The sequence below is a fragment of the Diabrotica virgifera genome, chromosome 7 (genome assembly GCF_917563875.1).
Source record: "Diabrotica virgifera virgifera chromosome 7, PGI_DIABVI_V3a".
Lineage (NCBI taxonomy): Eukaryota > Metazoa > Arthropoda > Insecta > Coleoptera > Chrysomelidae > Diabrotica > Diabrotica virgifera.
Window position 1 is genome coordinate 181601423 of NC_065449.1, and position 18413 is coordinate 181619835.

The following is an 18413-nucleotide window of genomic DNA, read 5'->3' on the forward strand; positions in this document are numbered from 1 at the left end:
TTGAGAAATTTTTCTAATAGCAAAGAATATATACACTCCTAGAAGAGTACTGCCCTGTAACGTTTTAGCATAGAATTTTGTGTTTGTACTGAGTAGGTGCATAGACCTGACAACGACCACGTAGCTTGCGCGATCTCCTCACTACCGCGCGGCTATTGTTTTCACCCATTTTGAAAAAATGTGAAATCTTTGTATTATCCACGTCCGTCTGTCCGTAACCACAACTCCTCCGGCAATATAGCAGCTAGAATGACAAATGAGGTGTCAAATGAAAGCTGATAATCCAAGTATGGTACTAAAGGTGAGATATTTGATCTTGGCGGTCTGTCCGTCGGTCTGTACGACCGCGAATATAACTCCTCCATCATTATACCAGGTAGAATGACAAATGAGGTGTCAAATGAAAGCTTATATCCAAGGATGGTACTAAAGGTGAGATATTTGACCTAGGCGGTCTGTGCGTCGGTCCATACGACCGCGAATATAACTTCTCCGTCATTATACCAGGTAGAATGACAAATGAAGTGTCAAATGAAAGCTGATAATCCTAGGATTGTACTAAAGGTGAGATATTTGACCTAGGCGGTCTGTGCGTCGGTCCCTCCGACCGCGAATATAACTCCTCCGTCATTATACCAGGTAGAATGACAAATGAGGTGTCAAATGAAAGCTGATAATCCAAGGATGGTACTAAAGGTGAGATATTTAACTTAGGCGGTCTGTACGTCGGTCCCTCCGACCGCGAATATAACTCCTCCATCGTTATACCAGCTTGAATGATAAATGAGGTGTCAAATGAAAGCTTATAATCCAAGGATGGTACTAAAGGTGAGATATTTGACTTAGGCTGTCTTTCCGTCGGTCCGTACGACCGCGAATATAACTTCTCCGTCATTATACCAGGTAGAATGACAAATGAGGTGTCAAATAAAAGCTGATAATCCAAGGATGGTACTAAGGTGAGATATTTGACCTGGGCAATCTTTCCGTCGGTCCGTAGGACCGCCAATGTAACTCCTCTGCCGTTATACCGGGTAGAATCACAAATGAGGTGACAAATGTCAATGTTTAGTAAGAATGATTCAACATTAGTAAATTCGTATATCAATCCACGCAAAGTTACACGTAAAATTCAAATATCGTCTTCCAGTTCTACTTTCGATTACTTTGGGTGAAAACCTAGGACTTACGAAGTCCAATTACTTGTTTTGATATAGCAGTTCATTTTACTACTGCTTTTTAACGCTTTTACGATGATAATAAAATAAATCAAAGAGTTGTTTATTAAATAGTATTGATAGTGTATTTGAAAAATAATAATTGATTTAAGGCGTACAATTAATAAAAAGTTATTTATTGTTTATATATTATTTATGGAAAATCCAAGTATTTGAAGTCATTAAAGTTCAAATGAAAGTATTATTTTATAAGAGTTTGTTCCGATAACCGTAAATAGGTACGAGTTTAGCTATAAAGTAAAGTGCCCATGGTGGCATAAAATGTAGTAAATGCTAATGCTTCAAGTACGTACTACATTTTTGAAGATTTCACTACACTTGAAAAGCATTTGCTTTTCTCCATAGTATTTGCTACTATTTACCAGCCTACATAGAAGAATGTACTACGCTTTTGAAGTATGTGCTTGTTTAGTAGTATTTTGCTTCAGTTTAAGTGAAGTTGGTGGGTGGACGTCTTGGGCGTAGGTATTGTTTTGTTACAATATGACAGCATTTATGAATGTGTGTCATAGAAAAATTTACAAACTAAGAACAAGATTTTTAATTTTTGGGTCATTCTTTTATCAAATAAAATTTAATAATTGTGATGAAGATTAACAAATAACAATTGTTCATTTTTATCTTCGCGTAACTCTTTTGTCGCTTCGGATCTGAGTCACTCATTCTTACTCATGTACAATTCTAATAATTAGGTACGTAAAAATGTGAATTCACAAATCACAAGCACATGGAAAACTAATTCCATCACGATTGGTGTCATGCAGACGCGGCTTTCGCTACGCTTTTTAGTAGATACTTCTGGTCAGTAGTAGGTACTTCTGTTGTGTAGTAAGTTCTTCTCAACAAACCCACCTACTTTTATGTAAAAGAAAATGCTACAAAGTAGTGACTATTTGCTGAAGCAATAGCATCTACTACGTTTTATGCATTCCGCCCATTTTCTTGAGTGAATTATTAAATGTTGGCTTCATATTTTAATAAAGATGATTTTAAGATTTTATAATTAAAGGCTTCGCTTTTTACGGAGAGTTTTAACGCTTTTTTTTTTTCTCGAAGAAAAATAATAAAATGATATTTTCGGCTCCTTTTCCTAAGTGACTTCTCTATTGAGGTTGGCGGTCAATATGGCAAATTTCTCTCTATTCTGGGCTTGATGAATTAAGTCATTTCCTGTTGTGTGGGTTCAATCTCTGATGTTTCGGAGCCAAGATTTTTTCTTTCTTCTTTAACCCCTTTTACCTTCGATCTTGCCATTTAATATTACCTGGAGCTGCTCAAATTCCCTATGGCGCATTATGTGTCCTAGATATGACGTCTATCTAATTTTGATAGTATTGATGAGGACGTGTGTTTATTATTTTCAGTAATTTTTCATTCGTGGTTCTGCTGGCCCAGCTTATTCTTAACATTCGGTGGTTCATCCACATTTCGAATAAATTCAATTTGTTAACGTCATACTGTTTTAATGTTCCGGTCTCGCAACCATATAGTAATAGAGACCACACATTCACACATAACACTTTAGTGTTCTCAATGTTATTGTGACTAATAGCTGCTTGGGGTTACAGAGCATTTTACGCATGTTCATAAAACCAGACCTTGCTATTTCAATGCGTCTTATGATTTCTTTTCAGTGGTCTAGTTGAGTATTTAGCTCTCTGCCCAGGTATATGAAGCTTTGGGAACTCTGAACAATGACTGTAACAGCCTGTGACTTTCTTCTGATAATATGTTCATCCATATCTTAAGTTGGTCTTCTGTTTTCGCCAATAAACTTTTTTCTTTTTCGACTATTTGTATAGTTTATAAATAATGGTAACCACTGAATACATAATTAGTGAAAAAATAATCCTATCATTTATACAAGTAAAGGTTATCCAAGAACATTCAAAAACTGAACGAAACGGAAATAGCCATCTCTACCTTTCTAATGACAATGTCACTGTCAACCTAATGTTTACATCTGCAGTTTCCATACCAGTGAGAATTTTACTACACGTAATTTGCCGTGTAAAGACAGAAAAAGTAGGGATAGCCGTAAAATATTTGTGAATTATGTACCCATAGCCTTAAGAAATTTTTAATAAACAACATATCAAAAAGTTCTGCTCAAGAAGTGGGTGCTTCATTTTTTATTAAACAAATGAACTGTGAAAATAGATGTTTTTTTAAATAACTCCGAAAATATAATTTTTTGAAAAAAACTGACGTGACCATTGAAAAATTCAGAAAATTTTCCAAAAAAAAAACTTATATAAAGATTTTTCTAAAATTAAAGCAGTAGCTTCTATAATTTTTTATTTATAACGCTAAAGTCACCCTTCTCACAAACATTGGCGCACTGTAAACTAGCGTACGGCAAAGTGCATGGTTGAGTTATTTTAATGTAATTCTTTAACTAATCAATCAAATGAAATTTTACAAATTGAACATGAAAGAAGAATAATTAAGCTATCTTACGGTTATAATAAAAAGAAACAAAATATATGGGCATAAGTACGGTGTGGGCTGAAAGTGAGACTTACATGAATTTTGATTAAAAATTATTTAAAAATGTGTAACTAATACAATTTTTCTTATAAAACTCTCAATTTTGCACAACTTACCTTTCAATCATCTTGTTAAACGATGTTTCATTCAAAAAAAATCTCAAAAATTTAATTCAAATGATACGACGCACAGTGGGGCAAGAGACAACATAAGTTGGCATTAAATCATTGTCGATATATTATGGCCAATTTTTTTTCAAATATTATAAGTTGTGTGTACATAAAGAAAAACGATGTTTTTTCAATGTTTTCTTCTTCTCAATGTGCCTATCCGTGACGAATGTTGGCGATCATCATGGCAATCTTTATTTTATCTGCAGCAGCGCGGAAAAGCTGCACATATGTTGTGTTAAAGCAGGTTCTGAAGTTCTTTAACCAGGATGTTCTTCTTCTTCCTGGGCCCCGCTTTACAAATATTTTTCCTTGAAAGATGGCTTGTTCAAAAAATGTTTTGCTCAAAATTTTCAAAGCTGCATGTCCGTAGTTACTACCAATATTGATTTAAATGATATTTGAAGTTTAGTCATTTTAATTTAAAATAAATCTACAGTCTAATTTACTTGTTTTTATGTAGATTTATTATCTAATATTATTTATATCTCAAAACAATTGTGTTAACATTATTTTTGAAAAATTGCTTAACCAAATTGTTCTTTAAAACCATTTACCGCATATTTATAAGAATAACATAAAATTTTGTAGGTAAAATATTGAAAAACTTAAACTACAGATCATCATTAGAATCATCAGATGTGACGTCAACATCTTGCACATTCGGAGATTTGAACATAATATATTATGCACTAATATGCAGTGCTTCCACTGGCAGGTCTTCTAATTTCTTTCTATTTATGTTTCTTTTGCTTGTGATCAGTGGATCACTACTAATCAACAAAAAGTGGAATACATCTTAATTTGTTTTGGATCTACTACACTTTCTTGAATTATTATGCTTGAATTGTGCAAATAACGAAAAATTAGAAGAGAGTGTTATTCAATTTAATTAGGTCAACATAACCTCACAAAAAATAAAATTATGAAAAAAGGAGCAAATATGAGCAAAAAGTTAAAATGTCTTTTTAAAAAATGATACTCAAGCTTTCAAAATAAAACAAAATTAAAGTTGGATCAGTCTGGGAACACTAACAAATCACTTGCTCTTTTTGAAAAATGCATATTTTGATATTTTTTACAGGTAATTTTAAACAACATATTATAAGAGACTATATTTACTTAATTATTATATCACATCTGTAATAATATTGTCACTTTCCTGAAGATCAAATATCCGTAGCCAATTTTACTAGTAAATTAACTTTTGACTTGAAATAAGTGGATCAAACGTAAGTCGAATCACGTTATCGCGGCCTATGCATTGTTAACACGGGACCATGTGCCCTTTGCGACGCGTCGCAACTGGTGGAGGGGGATTTAATGGGAAAAAAATGATGCCAAATCATACGCAGGATTGTGTACTATTTAATTAAAATGAATGCGACAGAAAATACTGCATTTAGTATTTTCATTTTATGCCAACTTTTTAGCTCTCCTGCCCCACTGTGCGACGTCTCAAAAAATGTAATTTTTGAAAACTTAGTTTTACAGAATTAACACCACTTAAGACGGTATTACTCAATTTTCAACAAATCCATTACAGTTTTATAGGCGTTTTTTTAAAGCTCAGGATGAAGTCTTTAAAATGCACTAAATTATTTTAGTTTAGAAATGAAATAAACTATTTCTTTTTAAAAAAATTAAGAAAGATAACTAGAGAGAGATAAGAAAGAGCTAAAAAAATATTTATACAAAGTGATCATAACTTTTTCTGTAAAACTTACCTAAAATACATTTAATAATAATCTTCAACAATAATAAACGTTCAACAGAAAAATTTTTTTAGCTCTAATATAGTATGTATGTCTGCGTAACTTGAAACCTATTATTGATAACGTTTTTATTATCAGTCTTACGAAAAAAGTTATTCTTTATAAAATACTCTGCATCGTATACAATCTAAGATGCAATCATCAAATATAAAATTTTATTAATTTTATACGAGGTATGTCAAAAAATAAGAATTTTACTCAAGAGTAAAGTACCTTTATATTTCACAATATCGAAAATTGTTATAAAGAAAAGTTGTTTGGAATTGAAAAATCTGTTACAGTGTTCAACTGCATCCTTCTAATTAAAATATTGTGAATAATAAAGGCACTTGACTCTTAAGAAAAATTCATATTTTTTACATACCTCGTATAAAACTGAAAAAGTTTGATATCTGATGGCTGTATCATACATTTTAGACCAGGTAGAGCATTTTATGAAGAATAACTTTTTTCGAAAAAATTGATAATCACTTAGTTACAATAATTGTAATAAAATAATGATGGGTATTCGTAATTTGAGAAAAAATTGAAAAAAAAATTTTTGATTAGAATAATGTAGTTGTATAGTAAAACATAGTTTTTAATTTCAAACAACTTTTCATAACAGCATTTTTTGATATTCTGGAATAAAAAGGTACTTTACTCTTTAAAGAAATTCCTATTTTTAACATAACTCGTATAAAATTGATAAAATTTGATACCTGGTGGTTGAGTTTTAGATTTTTGACTATCCAGAAGAATAACTTTTTTTTCGTAAAATTGATAATAAAAAAATTTTCCATGTGGTTCCTAGCTACGCAAACATACTGTATAAGAGCTTCTGTATAAGAATTTTCAAATTGTAATGCCATATTTGGATTCAGCATAACCAAAAACAAAATAGAAACATATTTGATCAAAGTAAAATGATAAATTCAACGATATTTTTAAAATTATTTTACAAAACAATTGTTATTGTTTAAACAATTAATAAACAATTAGCGGCCAAATCTGTCAGTAGAACTTTTTACTTTAACATGTACCGGGTGTCCCAATAAGAATGGCTCTCGGCCATATCTCAGGAACCGTTTATAGTAGAGCTTTGAAATAAAAAATTTTATAACAAAAGTTGCCTCAGGAAAAGCCTGGAAATTATTTTCATAATTGTGGGTTCACCGCTAGAGGGCGTAATTGAATATCAAAAATTTAAAAAATCTAAATTTTACAAAATTTTCCTAATGAAGGGGCACTGGAAATCCGATTATTGTAATCTTCATAAAATTCTGCGCATATTTGATTTAACAAGTTTAACTCTACTTTTGCAAATAAGAGGTGGGGGTGAGTGGGAAACTTATTATGAAAAAATGGCTGTAAGTCCGGTTCTGCTAAATCAAATTTTGAAAACTGGGTCTTTTTGAAGACAGATCTTTTTCTTCAATGTAAGCGTGATAATTTTGAACCATCCTAATAAGTAATAAGCCAGCTGGGAGGCGTTATTTAATTTTTTTCAGAAATCTAGTTTTCTTTGGAAAATATTAAATACAAGTATGCATTTTTAATCCTGTATTACAAAATTAGACCAAATTAGCAACATAATACCGAAAACCGCATGTCGATACCTTTTTTATATCTCAAGATATCTCGAGAAACGTGTAAATTTTATACATAACTGTTACTATCACCGGTAAACTAAGTTAATGAAAAGTAGTGTGCTGTGGAAAAAAACAAAAAAACATTTTCCAGATGTCAACGTATAAAAATATAATTAATTAAAACAACAATATAAAGAGAAAAAATACTATTAAAATTAAATATAACAAAGAACAAAAAGAACTACTTAGTGACGACCTAAATATTCAAATTGTTGCCCATCATACACTACTCTAGAATACATTAAACAGAGAATACTAAACGCCATTCAAAGCATATCGAGAGCAGAAATTGAGACTGCTGTTCAATCTACTCTTGAAAGAGTAAATGTTTGCAACGAAAATGATGGGCAAACATTTGAACATTTATGTCATCACTAAATAGTTGTTTTTATTTCTTTGTACTAGGGCTTTTCAACGCTTCTCATTTGTTTCGAGCCTCTGTCATATGCCGTATAATCCGTGTATAATATTAATATACGAGATATGAACGAGGCTCGAAACAAATGAGAAGCGTTGAAAAGACCTAATATACGTTGACAGCTAGAAAATGTTTCTTTGTTGTTTCCATAGCACACTACTTTTCCTAAACTTCGTTTACCGGTGACAGTAATAGTTATGTTTTTAAATTTACACGTTTTGTAAGATATCTCGAGATAGAAAAAGGTATTAACATGCGGTTTTCGCTATTCTGTTGCTAATTTTGTCTAATTTTGTAATATGGTATTAAAAATGCATGTTTGTATTTAATATTTTCCAAAGAAAACTAGATTTCTGAAAAAAATTAAATAACGCCTTCTAGCTGGCATATTACTCAGTAAGTTGGTCCGAAATCATAACTTTTACATTGACGAAAAAGATCTGTCTTCAACAAGACCAAGTTTGCAAAATTAATTAAGCAGAACCGGACTCACAGCCAGTTTTTCATAACAAGGTTCCCACTCACCCCCACCTCTTGTTTCCAAAGGTAGACCTAAACTAGTGAAATCAAATATGCGTAGAATTTTATGAAGAATACGACGATCGGATTTCCAATGCCCCTTCATTAGGAAAATTTTGTAAAATTTAGATTTTTTAATTTTTGATATTCAATTACGCCCTCTAGCGGTGGTCCCACAATTATGAAAATAATTTCCAGGCTTTTCCTGAGGCAACTTTTGTTATAAATTTTTTTATTTCAAAGCTCTACTATAAACGGTTCCTGAGATATGGCCGAGAGCCATTCTTATTGGGACACCCGGTACAGGGTGTTTGGTAAAGAATGGGCCATAGCTTAACCTTAGATTCCTGAAGTTAAAATTGGTCGATTTAAGCTAACTTACCTTAGTACGAAAGTTGATAATAACCGAAATACAGGATGTCAAAGTTAAACTTTTATTTTATTTATTCGTGAATATATCCTGACAGGAATGGGATAACAACACAAAATTTGGTAAGCGAGAGTTTTTTTGAACGAGAAATCTAAATTCGTAACCAAAAATGATGTGTTACCTAGAGGGCGCCACATACGTATTTCAGCGCTCATTTAATACGTTCAATTTTTTTTATCCTTCACTCTACATCTACATACTTTTTGAACCAAAACTTTTATTCTCTTAATATTTTTACTAAAAAAAATATACTACAGTAGAACCTCGATTAACCGAGGTAATTGGGACTGAGAGTACCTCGGATATGGCAAAACTCGGATAAAATTGGGACAAACACACATTGTTTTGATATAAAACGCATTTAATTTAAGCCTTTACTCCTTTAAGTTAAGGCGCTTTACATCGCTTGTTTATTTGGACGTGATACCTACTTTCTCATTAAAATTTATAAAATTCATATTAGGATGGCCTCGGTTAACACGGAATCTCGGTTAACCGGAAATCGGTTAACCGAGGTTCTACTGTACATTAATCTCGCTAAACTTAACCGTTTTCGAGATAAACGCATTTTAAATCTGCGAGGCAACAATTATTTGCATAATATCATTGTAGTTACACCCGAAAAATAACTTAAAACCATAAAAATTTACAAAAATGTATCGCAAATTTCTTCAAATGGAATTTGCGATGCAGTGGCATACATATGAGAACTGGAACAACTATTGTAGTTTTAAGTTATTTTTCGGGTGTAACTACAATGATATTATGCAAAGAAATATGTTGTATCGCAGACTTAAAATGCGCTTATTTCGAAAACAGTTGAGTTTAGCGCGATGAATCTAGTATGCCTTTTTTAAGTAAAAATATTAAGAGAATAAAAGTTTTGATTCAAAAAGTATGTAGAGTGGGGAATAAAAAAAATTTAACGTATTAAATGAGCGCTGAAATACGTATGTGGCGCCCTCTGGGTAATAAATCATTTTTGGTGGCGAATTTGGATTTCTCGTCCCAAAAAACCCCCGCTTACCAAATTTTCGTGTTGTCCCATTCCTGTCAGAAAATATTCACGAATAAATAAAATAAAAGTTTAACTTTGACACTCTATATATCGGTTATTATCAACTTTCGTACTAAGGTAAGTTAGCTTAAATCGACCTATTTTGAACTCAGGAATTTAAGGTTAAGCTATGGCCCATTCTTTACCAAACACCCTGTATATAAACTAACAAAAAAAGTTTTAGAAAAATATAAGCTTGTTTGAATTATTCCGAAACAATGCATGTTTTCGTTCTAATTGCACTCCCCTACTAAGTGTATTAAGATATTAAATACTATCATTGACAGTACATATCAATGATATTACATATCGACGTACGTTTCACTTAATGTTTTGATTTAACTTGTTTGCACATGAATCATGACATTTGTGCAAAGATATAAGAAATAACTATATCACTCTATTGCTGATTGCTGACCGGTTATTTAATTGTTTTTCTTAAAAACCTAATATCTTTTTGTAGAATGTCAGTACCTGGTGTTTTAGATTTTGGAACGTTTCAATTTTGAACGTTTTTTATTTAGTATAATATTCATTCTTATTAAATTTTATTACTCTTTGTTCTACTCTGTAGTTTCGACATAAAAAAAGTTTATTGTTTTATTTTAGGTTTTTCCCAGAATGGAAGGGAAATCATGGAAACTGAAGTTGCAGGCACCACAGAACAAAAAAAAGGCGCAAGCACTCCAGAAACAACATTAAAAAATTCTATTTGTAAATGTAAAATTTGTTTTAAGCAATTTAACAAAGCAGGTTTTTTGGAACGTCATATAAAGACGCACACTGCAGAAAAGATTTACAAGTGCGAAATTTGTTTTAAGCAGTTTACTCGAGCCAGTAATTTGAAATCACATTTGATGACGCACACTGGGAAAAAACCTCACAAATGTGAAATTTGTTTTAAGCAGTTTATTCATGCAAATGATTTGAAAACACATTTGAGAGTGCACACTGGAGAAAAACCTCACAAGTGTGAAATTTGTTTTAAGCAGTTTACTCGAGCCAGACAGTTGAAATTACATTTGATGACGCACACTGGGGAAAAACCTCACAAATGTGAAATTTGTTTTAAGCAGTTTATTCATGCAAATGATTTGAAAACACATTTGAGAGTGCACACTGGAGAAAAACTTCACAAGTGTGAAATTTGTTTTAAGCAGTTTACTCGAGCCAGACAGTTGAAATTACATTTGATGACGCACACTGGGGAAAAACCTCACAAATGTGAAATTTGTTTTAAGCAGTTTATTCATCCAAATGATTTGAAAAAACATTTGAGAGTGCACACTGGAGAAACACCATACAAGTGTGAAATTTGTTTTAAACAGTTTAGTCAAACAAGTAATTTGAAATCACATTTGATGAAGCACACTGGTGAAAAACCTCACAAATGTGAAATTTGTTTTAAGCAATTTATTCATGCAAATGATTTGAAAACACATTTGAGAGTGCACACTGGAGAAAAACCTCACAAGTGTGAAATTTGTTTAAAGCAGTTTACTCAAGTCAGTACTTTGAAATCACATTTGATGACGCACACTGGTGAAAAACCTCACAAATGTGAAATTTGTTTTAAGCAGTTTATTCATGCAAATAATTTGAAAAAACATTTGAGAGTGCACACTGGAGAAACACCGTACAAGTGTGAAATTTGTTTTAAACAGTTTAGTCGAACAAGTTATTTGAAAAAACATTTGAGAGTGCACACTGGAGAAAAACCTCACAAGTGTGGAATTTGTTTTAAACAGTTTACTCAAGCCTTTACATTGAAATCACATTTGATGACGCACACTGGTGAAAAACCTCACAAATGTAAAATTTGTTTAAAGCAGTTTATTCGAGCAAATGCTTTGAAAACACATTTGAGAGTGCACACTGGAGACAAGCCTTACAACTGTGAAATTTGTTTTAAACTGTTCAAACATAAAAGTTCTTTGGATAAACATACGAGAGTTCACAACAGGGCCGGATTTACATGTTGAACCCGACTAGGCACTCATATTTCTGGCGCCCCACGCCTTGATCATCTCCCCCCCCCCCCCCACCCCCTAATAACCAACCAACTTTTGTCTTTCGCTGCTGATTTTTTTAAAACCCTATAAATAACTTATAGATAATAAAAAGACGGAGAAAATTCTCGGATCCTTTTAAAACTTCAGATTCAGTGTTGCCGCATTCATCATGAGGTTCTTTTCCTTTTTCTTTCTTGTTCTGATTTGTACTCAGTCAAACCAGACTTTTCTTTTGCCAAAGTTTCTAATCGCCAAAAATAATTTCTAAGCTCTACCAAAAAACCAGCCAACGACTGGTAATTTCCCTTTACTTTACTTAAAGTTGTAGTTTCGTACTGAAGCTTAGTACTGACTTTTTGGAATCGTTCTGAAACGATACTCCAAAATATGGACAAAAATGCTCTCTCTAGTGATTCAAATCATTCTCTATTAGTTTAAAAGTTTCTATAATTACCGACCAATCTTCTTTCAGAGCTCGACAAGCATCGTTTCTTGCTGACCAATGTGTTTTAGATAGGCTTTGAAGTACCACAGAGCATTTGTGGTTCAAATAAAGCTCCCATCGATGTGTTGAACTTGTGAAAAAATTGTACAGTTCTTGAAGTAGACCAAAAAAAGAAACAGCAACCACACATGAACTAATGGCCACAGATCCTACCAGATTTAAGGAATGAGCGGCACATGGGACATACTTAGCCTGAGGACATAGTTTTTTTTTATTCTGGCTTGAAGACCTGAGTATATCCCTGCCATATTACTGGCATTGTCATATGACTGACCACGGCATTTTGTGATATCAAAATCGAGTTTATCAAAAACATCGATAATACTTAGTATTTACTATCTCTTTCAGCTTTGTGTCTGACGTTAGGCAAAAAACACAAAAAGCGTTCTACGGGTATGCCATCCCTAGTTATATACCTTAGTACCAACGTTAATTGGTCAAAATGAGATATGTCTGGAGTGGAGTCTATCACAATCCCAAAATATTTTACTTCCTTAGCCTCATTAAATATTTGTTTTCGAACATTTTCAGTCATAAGAAGGATCACTTCTTCATATGTTGACTTGGAAATGTATGAAGTTGTAAAACTGAACCTCCATCGCCATATATACTTTCAAATGCTTTGCTAGAAAGGGGTCAAACTCGGATAAAAATTGGATTAAACCTAAAAAGTTGCCTTGATCAAACAATCCTAAATGCTCATGGCTACCACGAAAAGCTAATCCTTTTGTGGATAGAAATTTTACAGCGGCAAACAACACGTTTAAAAACATTCCTCCAGTATTCAGTTTCCTTATTTAACTGATCAGAAAGACTTGAACTAACATGTCCTTTCATTTGACCTCTCAATTTTAATGTTCTCTGGTGTGACTTATGAGAAGGAGAATTTTCGTTATCTACCACTCTTTGTGAAACATTTTTCCAATCATTAAAACCGGTTGTAAATGCATTTGCGTTAGCAGGGCAACTGAACAATATGCATGGTACACAAAACACAGACCCTTTTTTCTGAGAAAATGACATCCAATTTCTATTTATTATAGAGAACGGCAGTTCTCAACAGTGGCGCACAACACCCCTACAAGCGACACTACATATATATACACGAAATTTTCGATTTTCTAAACCTGACTGAATTGAAAATTGGGCCACATCCCATCTTAAAGTATAGGAAAAAACTCGTCCATCCATATGCTACATCTCCATTTTGGTCCAAGGGTGTGGATTTTACGGCCCTTCCCATTTAGAGTCTGTTTTTCGTTTTCGTCCCCAAAACTCCCAAAAATTTCAAAAACTTAAGCCCGACCTTTGCGGCTTCTGATAGCACAGATCATTACCTTTCCAACGCATGTTTAATTTTAAAAATCGGTTATACCATTCAAAAGTTATCGAGCTCAGAAGTATGACTCAATTTTTATTTAAAAAAGGGAAAATGTTTGTATGTATGTAGGGTTAAGGATCCTATTATGAGACCCGTTCCTAATATGAGACCCGAGTCTTGTAAGTGCTGCAGCCTGGTGACTGGGGTAAAAACTTAGCTATGGTAGTGTTTCTAGTAGGCTGTGAACAAATCGAGGGTCTGTGATTTAGTATTACCAGTCAGTGAAGTTTTTAAGTTTTTTGCGAGTCAAAAGTTTTTTAATCGGTGTAGCTCAAACTGAATTTTTATTTTTAAGGTGAGAGAAAAATCACCTTAGTAATTAGTTGATAGCTACTTAAATTGGTTACAGAAACACGCAATTATAGTGGCGTAAAAACCAATCCTAAACTTAAAATATGGACTAAAAAGTTCACACGTGGTTGCTCCTAATATGAGACCCTCAAGTGTGCCTAATATGAGATAGGGTACTGTAATGTTTTGAGTATAGCATCATGTATTTTTACTTTTTTATTGGGAAATAAGCCACAATTTAAGTTAAAAAGCAAATTTATTGACGTTTATACTTCCAATTTCTATTTTTAACTTAAATTGTGGCTTATTTTCCAATAAAATAGTAAATTGCATAATATACCACAAACAAACAGCTTCAGAACAATAGAATCATGTCTACAGCATGTAATACAGTTTATATCCAGAACAATGTGTTAAAATAATTTGTATCACCTTTTTAACATGTATAACGTGGTGTCTCATATTAGGATACCACATGGTCTCGTATTAAGACACCTTTTTTTAAATTGGGAATTTTGACATTTTGAATAAATTAATTTATTGTTAAAAAATGTTAGTTTAAAATTAATTTTGAACCTGTTGCAATATAATAGCATAATTATCTGACACGTATTGAATTTAAGACTTCTTGAATCCATAAACTGTACGATTACCAAGAGTTTTAAAAAAAGGGTCTCATATTCGGATCCTTTACCCTATGTGTGTGGAAAAGTTACACCGATCTGAATTTTTTTTCTGTGTTTCAATAGGGTGTGAGGGCCGATTCAGAACCGGTCTAATTTTTGACTTCTGACTACCCGTAAGCCAGCTAGAGGACTAGGTAGATACAAAATAGCATATTTTTTGGGCGTATATATCTTAGGTTCAAGGAGAGACAGGAAAACCGCAAATACACCAAATCAATAGGGTTGAGTTAAGCTTTCAAATGGTGCTTAAGCGATCAACCTGAGACATACACACTGCTCACCATAGCCGAAAAACTGAAAAATTAAACTTTGAAAATTTTGGTTTTTCGACAATTACTCAAAATTTCAACCTACGAATTGCGCCAATAACTGAGCATTTGTAGGAGGACTCAGGACGCGTCCAACGGTGTATACCTCATATCTGGGAAAATTCGACTTTTTTAGTTATAGGCTTCATAAGTATGATCAAATCTATTTCTTATGGGAAAAACCGTTTTTCAAGCTCAATAATTCCTGTAATACGTTCAGTTATCATACTTGATCTTGGATGCATCAGATACTACTTGTCAATACGTTTTAAACTCATGTTTAGTGATCAACATGAGTTTAGCCGTTCAGAAGTTATAGAGCTCCAAAAGTATAATTAGTCCAGGAACTGAAACTTTTCACTTCGCAATTTTTACAGAATGGACCGATTCGCTTGAAAATTTGACAATAAGTAGTGGATAGTCCAAGGATCAAAATCTATATGATGGCGAAAGAAGCTTTTACCATGGGGAGGTTGCCACCCCATCTCGAGGGTGGAAATTTTTTATTATATTTTGACCGCAAATGTTGGTAAAAACATTAATTTTAAGCAAAAAATGTTTTATATTTTTTTGATAAAATTAATAGTTTTCGATTTATTGGTTATCGAAACTTAGTTTATATCGAAAAAATCAATGTTATTAATCAATCATGGTTTATGTACTTGTAGTGGTTACGATGCTAAGTTTGATTGGGCAATCCGAGTTCATTTGCCGGCCATAATTACATAATTATTAGGATGGCTGGGATATGAACTCGGATTGTCTTATCACTTGTGTCGTAAGTACTAGATCATTTGGGAGAGAATGCGACCAAGGCGACCCCAGAAAACGGCAATTCTCGCTAGTGGCGCACAACCCCTCTACATGCGACACTATATATACACGAAATTTTCGATTTTCTAAATCTGACTGAATTAAAAAATTAAAATATTGAATGGGTTGCATATGTGAGTCCATATTAAATATAGTAATGAAACACAGACTTACTCACAATCATTTAATTATACTTTGACGACCGGTTTCGATCTCTACAATATACAGATCATCTTCAGGTCGGCGTTACAAGTAGTTAAATGCTACAATAAGAGAAAACTTGTGTTAGACCAGTGTCTGATTGAAGAGATGTTAATAGAAAGCCAAATTTAAAAACATTTTTTTATAAAATTTTTTTTTTTTTTTTTTGAAATAAAGGTTTGCAACTGTTGACATTTCAGAATATTGGTATATACAAAGTCAAACCTATGAGTAAAGATGCTCATAGGCATGTATGTGCAAATGGGTGCATACAGTTTGAATTTGTTGAGATTAAAATTTTTAACCATTAAAAAACAAAATAAACATAAACTGACTTAAATATGCTTCCAAATTCAAAGTAGTAATAATAAAAGAGATAGTAATATTGTTCTAATCTACTTACATGCCGTTACAAGGATTGCGTTGCAACTTAGTTGTTGTCATATTAGTACGTCCAAATTATGCTAATTGGTTTGTTGGGATAGTGATAGGGTAAACAGACATGTTACGTAGGTTAAAACACAGTAAGATTTCGAATTTGGAATGGATCCTGAAGGAAGATGCGTATGTGAAACGGGTGATGTTTTGTTCGAATGGAGAAAGACAATGCTCCAGGAGTTGCGTATTAATTGTAGCAAAGTATGAAATGTTATTCTAGGATCTTGTACAAATGTGATGGTCTAAGCTCGTAGATGTTATACGATGCGGGTAGAGGTCAAAGCATAGGAAATGACAAATAGGAAATTGTTGTCATAAATTAATCTAATTTAAGATATGTTGTTCTCAGTAAATTAACTGAGGGATGTCATAAGTATAATAATATCATAATATTATGAAGTAGTAAGTGCCATACACTGTGAAACTATGAAGTGTATAGAAATTAAAGGAAAGCTAGTTAGTTAAATGAAAAAAATATTATTATCAAACATCGGTTAAGAAACTTTAAATTGAAAAATTGAAAAAGGTAAGAAATTGATAAAATTAAAGATTATTTTGTTTGAGCTATTGTATAATGGGATATGTACAAAGAAAAAGAAAGAAACGTAATATAAATTTTTTTTTTTTTTTTTTTTTTTTTTTTTTTTTTCATTTAACTAACTAGCTTTCCTTTAATTTCTATACACTTCATAGTTTCACAGTGTATGGCACTTACTACTTCATAATATTATGATATTATTATACTTATGACATCCCTCAGTTAATTTACTGAGAACAACATATCTTAAATTAGATTAATTTATGACAACAATTTCCTATTTGTCATTTCCTATGCTTTGACCTCTACCCGCATCGTATAACATCTACGAGCTTAGACCATCACATTTGTACAAGATCCTAGAATAACATTTCATTTTTTGCTACAATTAATACGCAACTCCTGGAGCATTGTCTTTCTCCATTCGAACAAAACATCACCCGTTTCACATACGCATCTTCCTTCAGGATCCATTCCAAATTCGAAATCTTACTGTGTTTTAACCTACGTAACATGTCTGTTTACCCTATCACTATCCCAACAAACCAATTAGCATAATTTGGACGTACTAATATGACAACAACTAAGTTGCAACGCAATCCTTGTAACGGCATGTAAGTAGATTAGAACAATATTACTATCTCTTTTATTATTACTACTTTGAATTTGGAAGCATATTTAAGTCAGTTTATGTTTATTTTGTTTTTTAATGGTTAAAAATTTTAATCTCAACAAATTCAAACTGTATGCACCCATTTGCACATACATGCCTATGAGCATCTTTACTCATAGGTTTGACTTTGTATATACCAATATTCTGAAATGTCAACAGTTGCAAACCTTTATTTCAAAAAAAAAAAAAAATTTTATAAAAAAATGTTTTTAAATTTGGCTTTCTATTAACATCTCTTCAATCAGACACTGGTCTAACACAAGTTTTCTCTTATTGTAGCATTTAACTACTTGTAACGCCGACCTGAAGATGATCTGTATATTGTAGAGATCGAAACCGGTCGTCAAAGTATAATTAAATGATTGTGAGTAAGTCTGTGTTTCATTACTATATTTAAAAAATTAAAGTTTAGGAAAAGACTCGCCCATCCATATGTGAACATTTCATTTTGGTCATTGGGTGTGGATTTTATGTCTATTCTTATTTAGGGTCTTTTTCTTTCTCGTTCTCAAAACTACCAAAAATTCCAAAAATATAAGTTCGACCTTTGCGGCTTCTGATAGTACTGATCATTACCTTTCCAACGCACATCTAATTTTGAAAATTACCTGAGAACGGCAGTGGCGCACAACACCCCTACATGCGACGCTATACATATATACACGAAATTTCCGATTTTCTAAACCTGACTGAATTGAAAATTGAGCCAAATCCCATCTTAAAGTTTAGGAAAAGACTCCATCCATATACTACTTCTCCATTTTGGTCCAAGGCTGTTGATGTTACGGCCCTTCCCATTTAGGGTCTGTTTTTCGTTCTCGTCCCCAAAACTCCCAAAA

The 18413-nt window shown here is 32.6% G+C and overlaps 1 protein-coding gene across 1 annotated transcript in view; it reads left to right on the top strand.

Moving 5' to 3' along the window:
• The window catches only part of LOC126887797 (zinc finger protein OZF-like), a 60848-nt gene extending 43642 nt beyond the window's left edge, over positions 1-17206 (top strand). Inside the window, exon 3 of the mRNA XM_050655624.1 lies at positions 10338-17206. Within this exon, the coding sequence (XP_050511581.1) occupies positions 10338-11710 (1373 nt within the window). The 3' untranslated portion in view covers positions 11711-17206. The remainder of the gene's footprint in view (positions 1-10337) is intronic.
• Positions 17207-18413: the final 1207 nt, after the last annotated feature.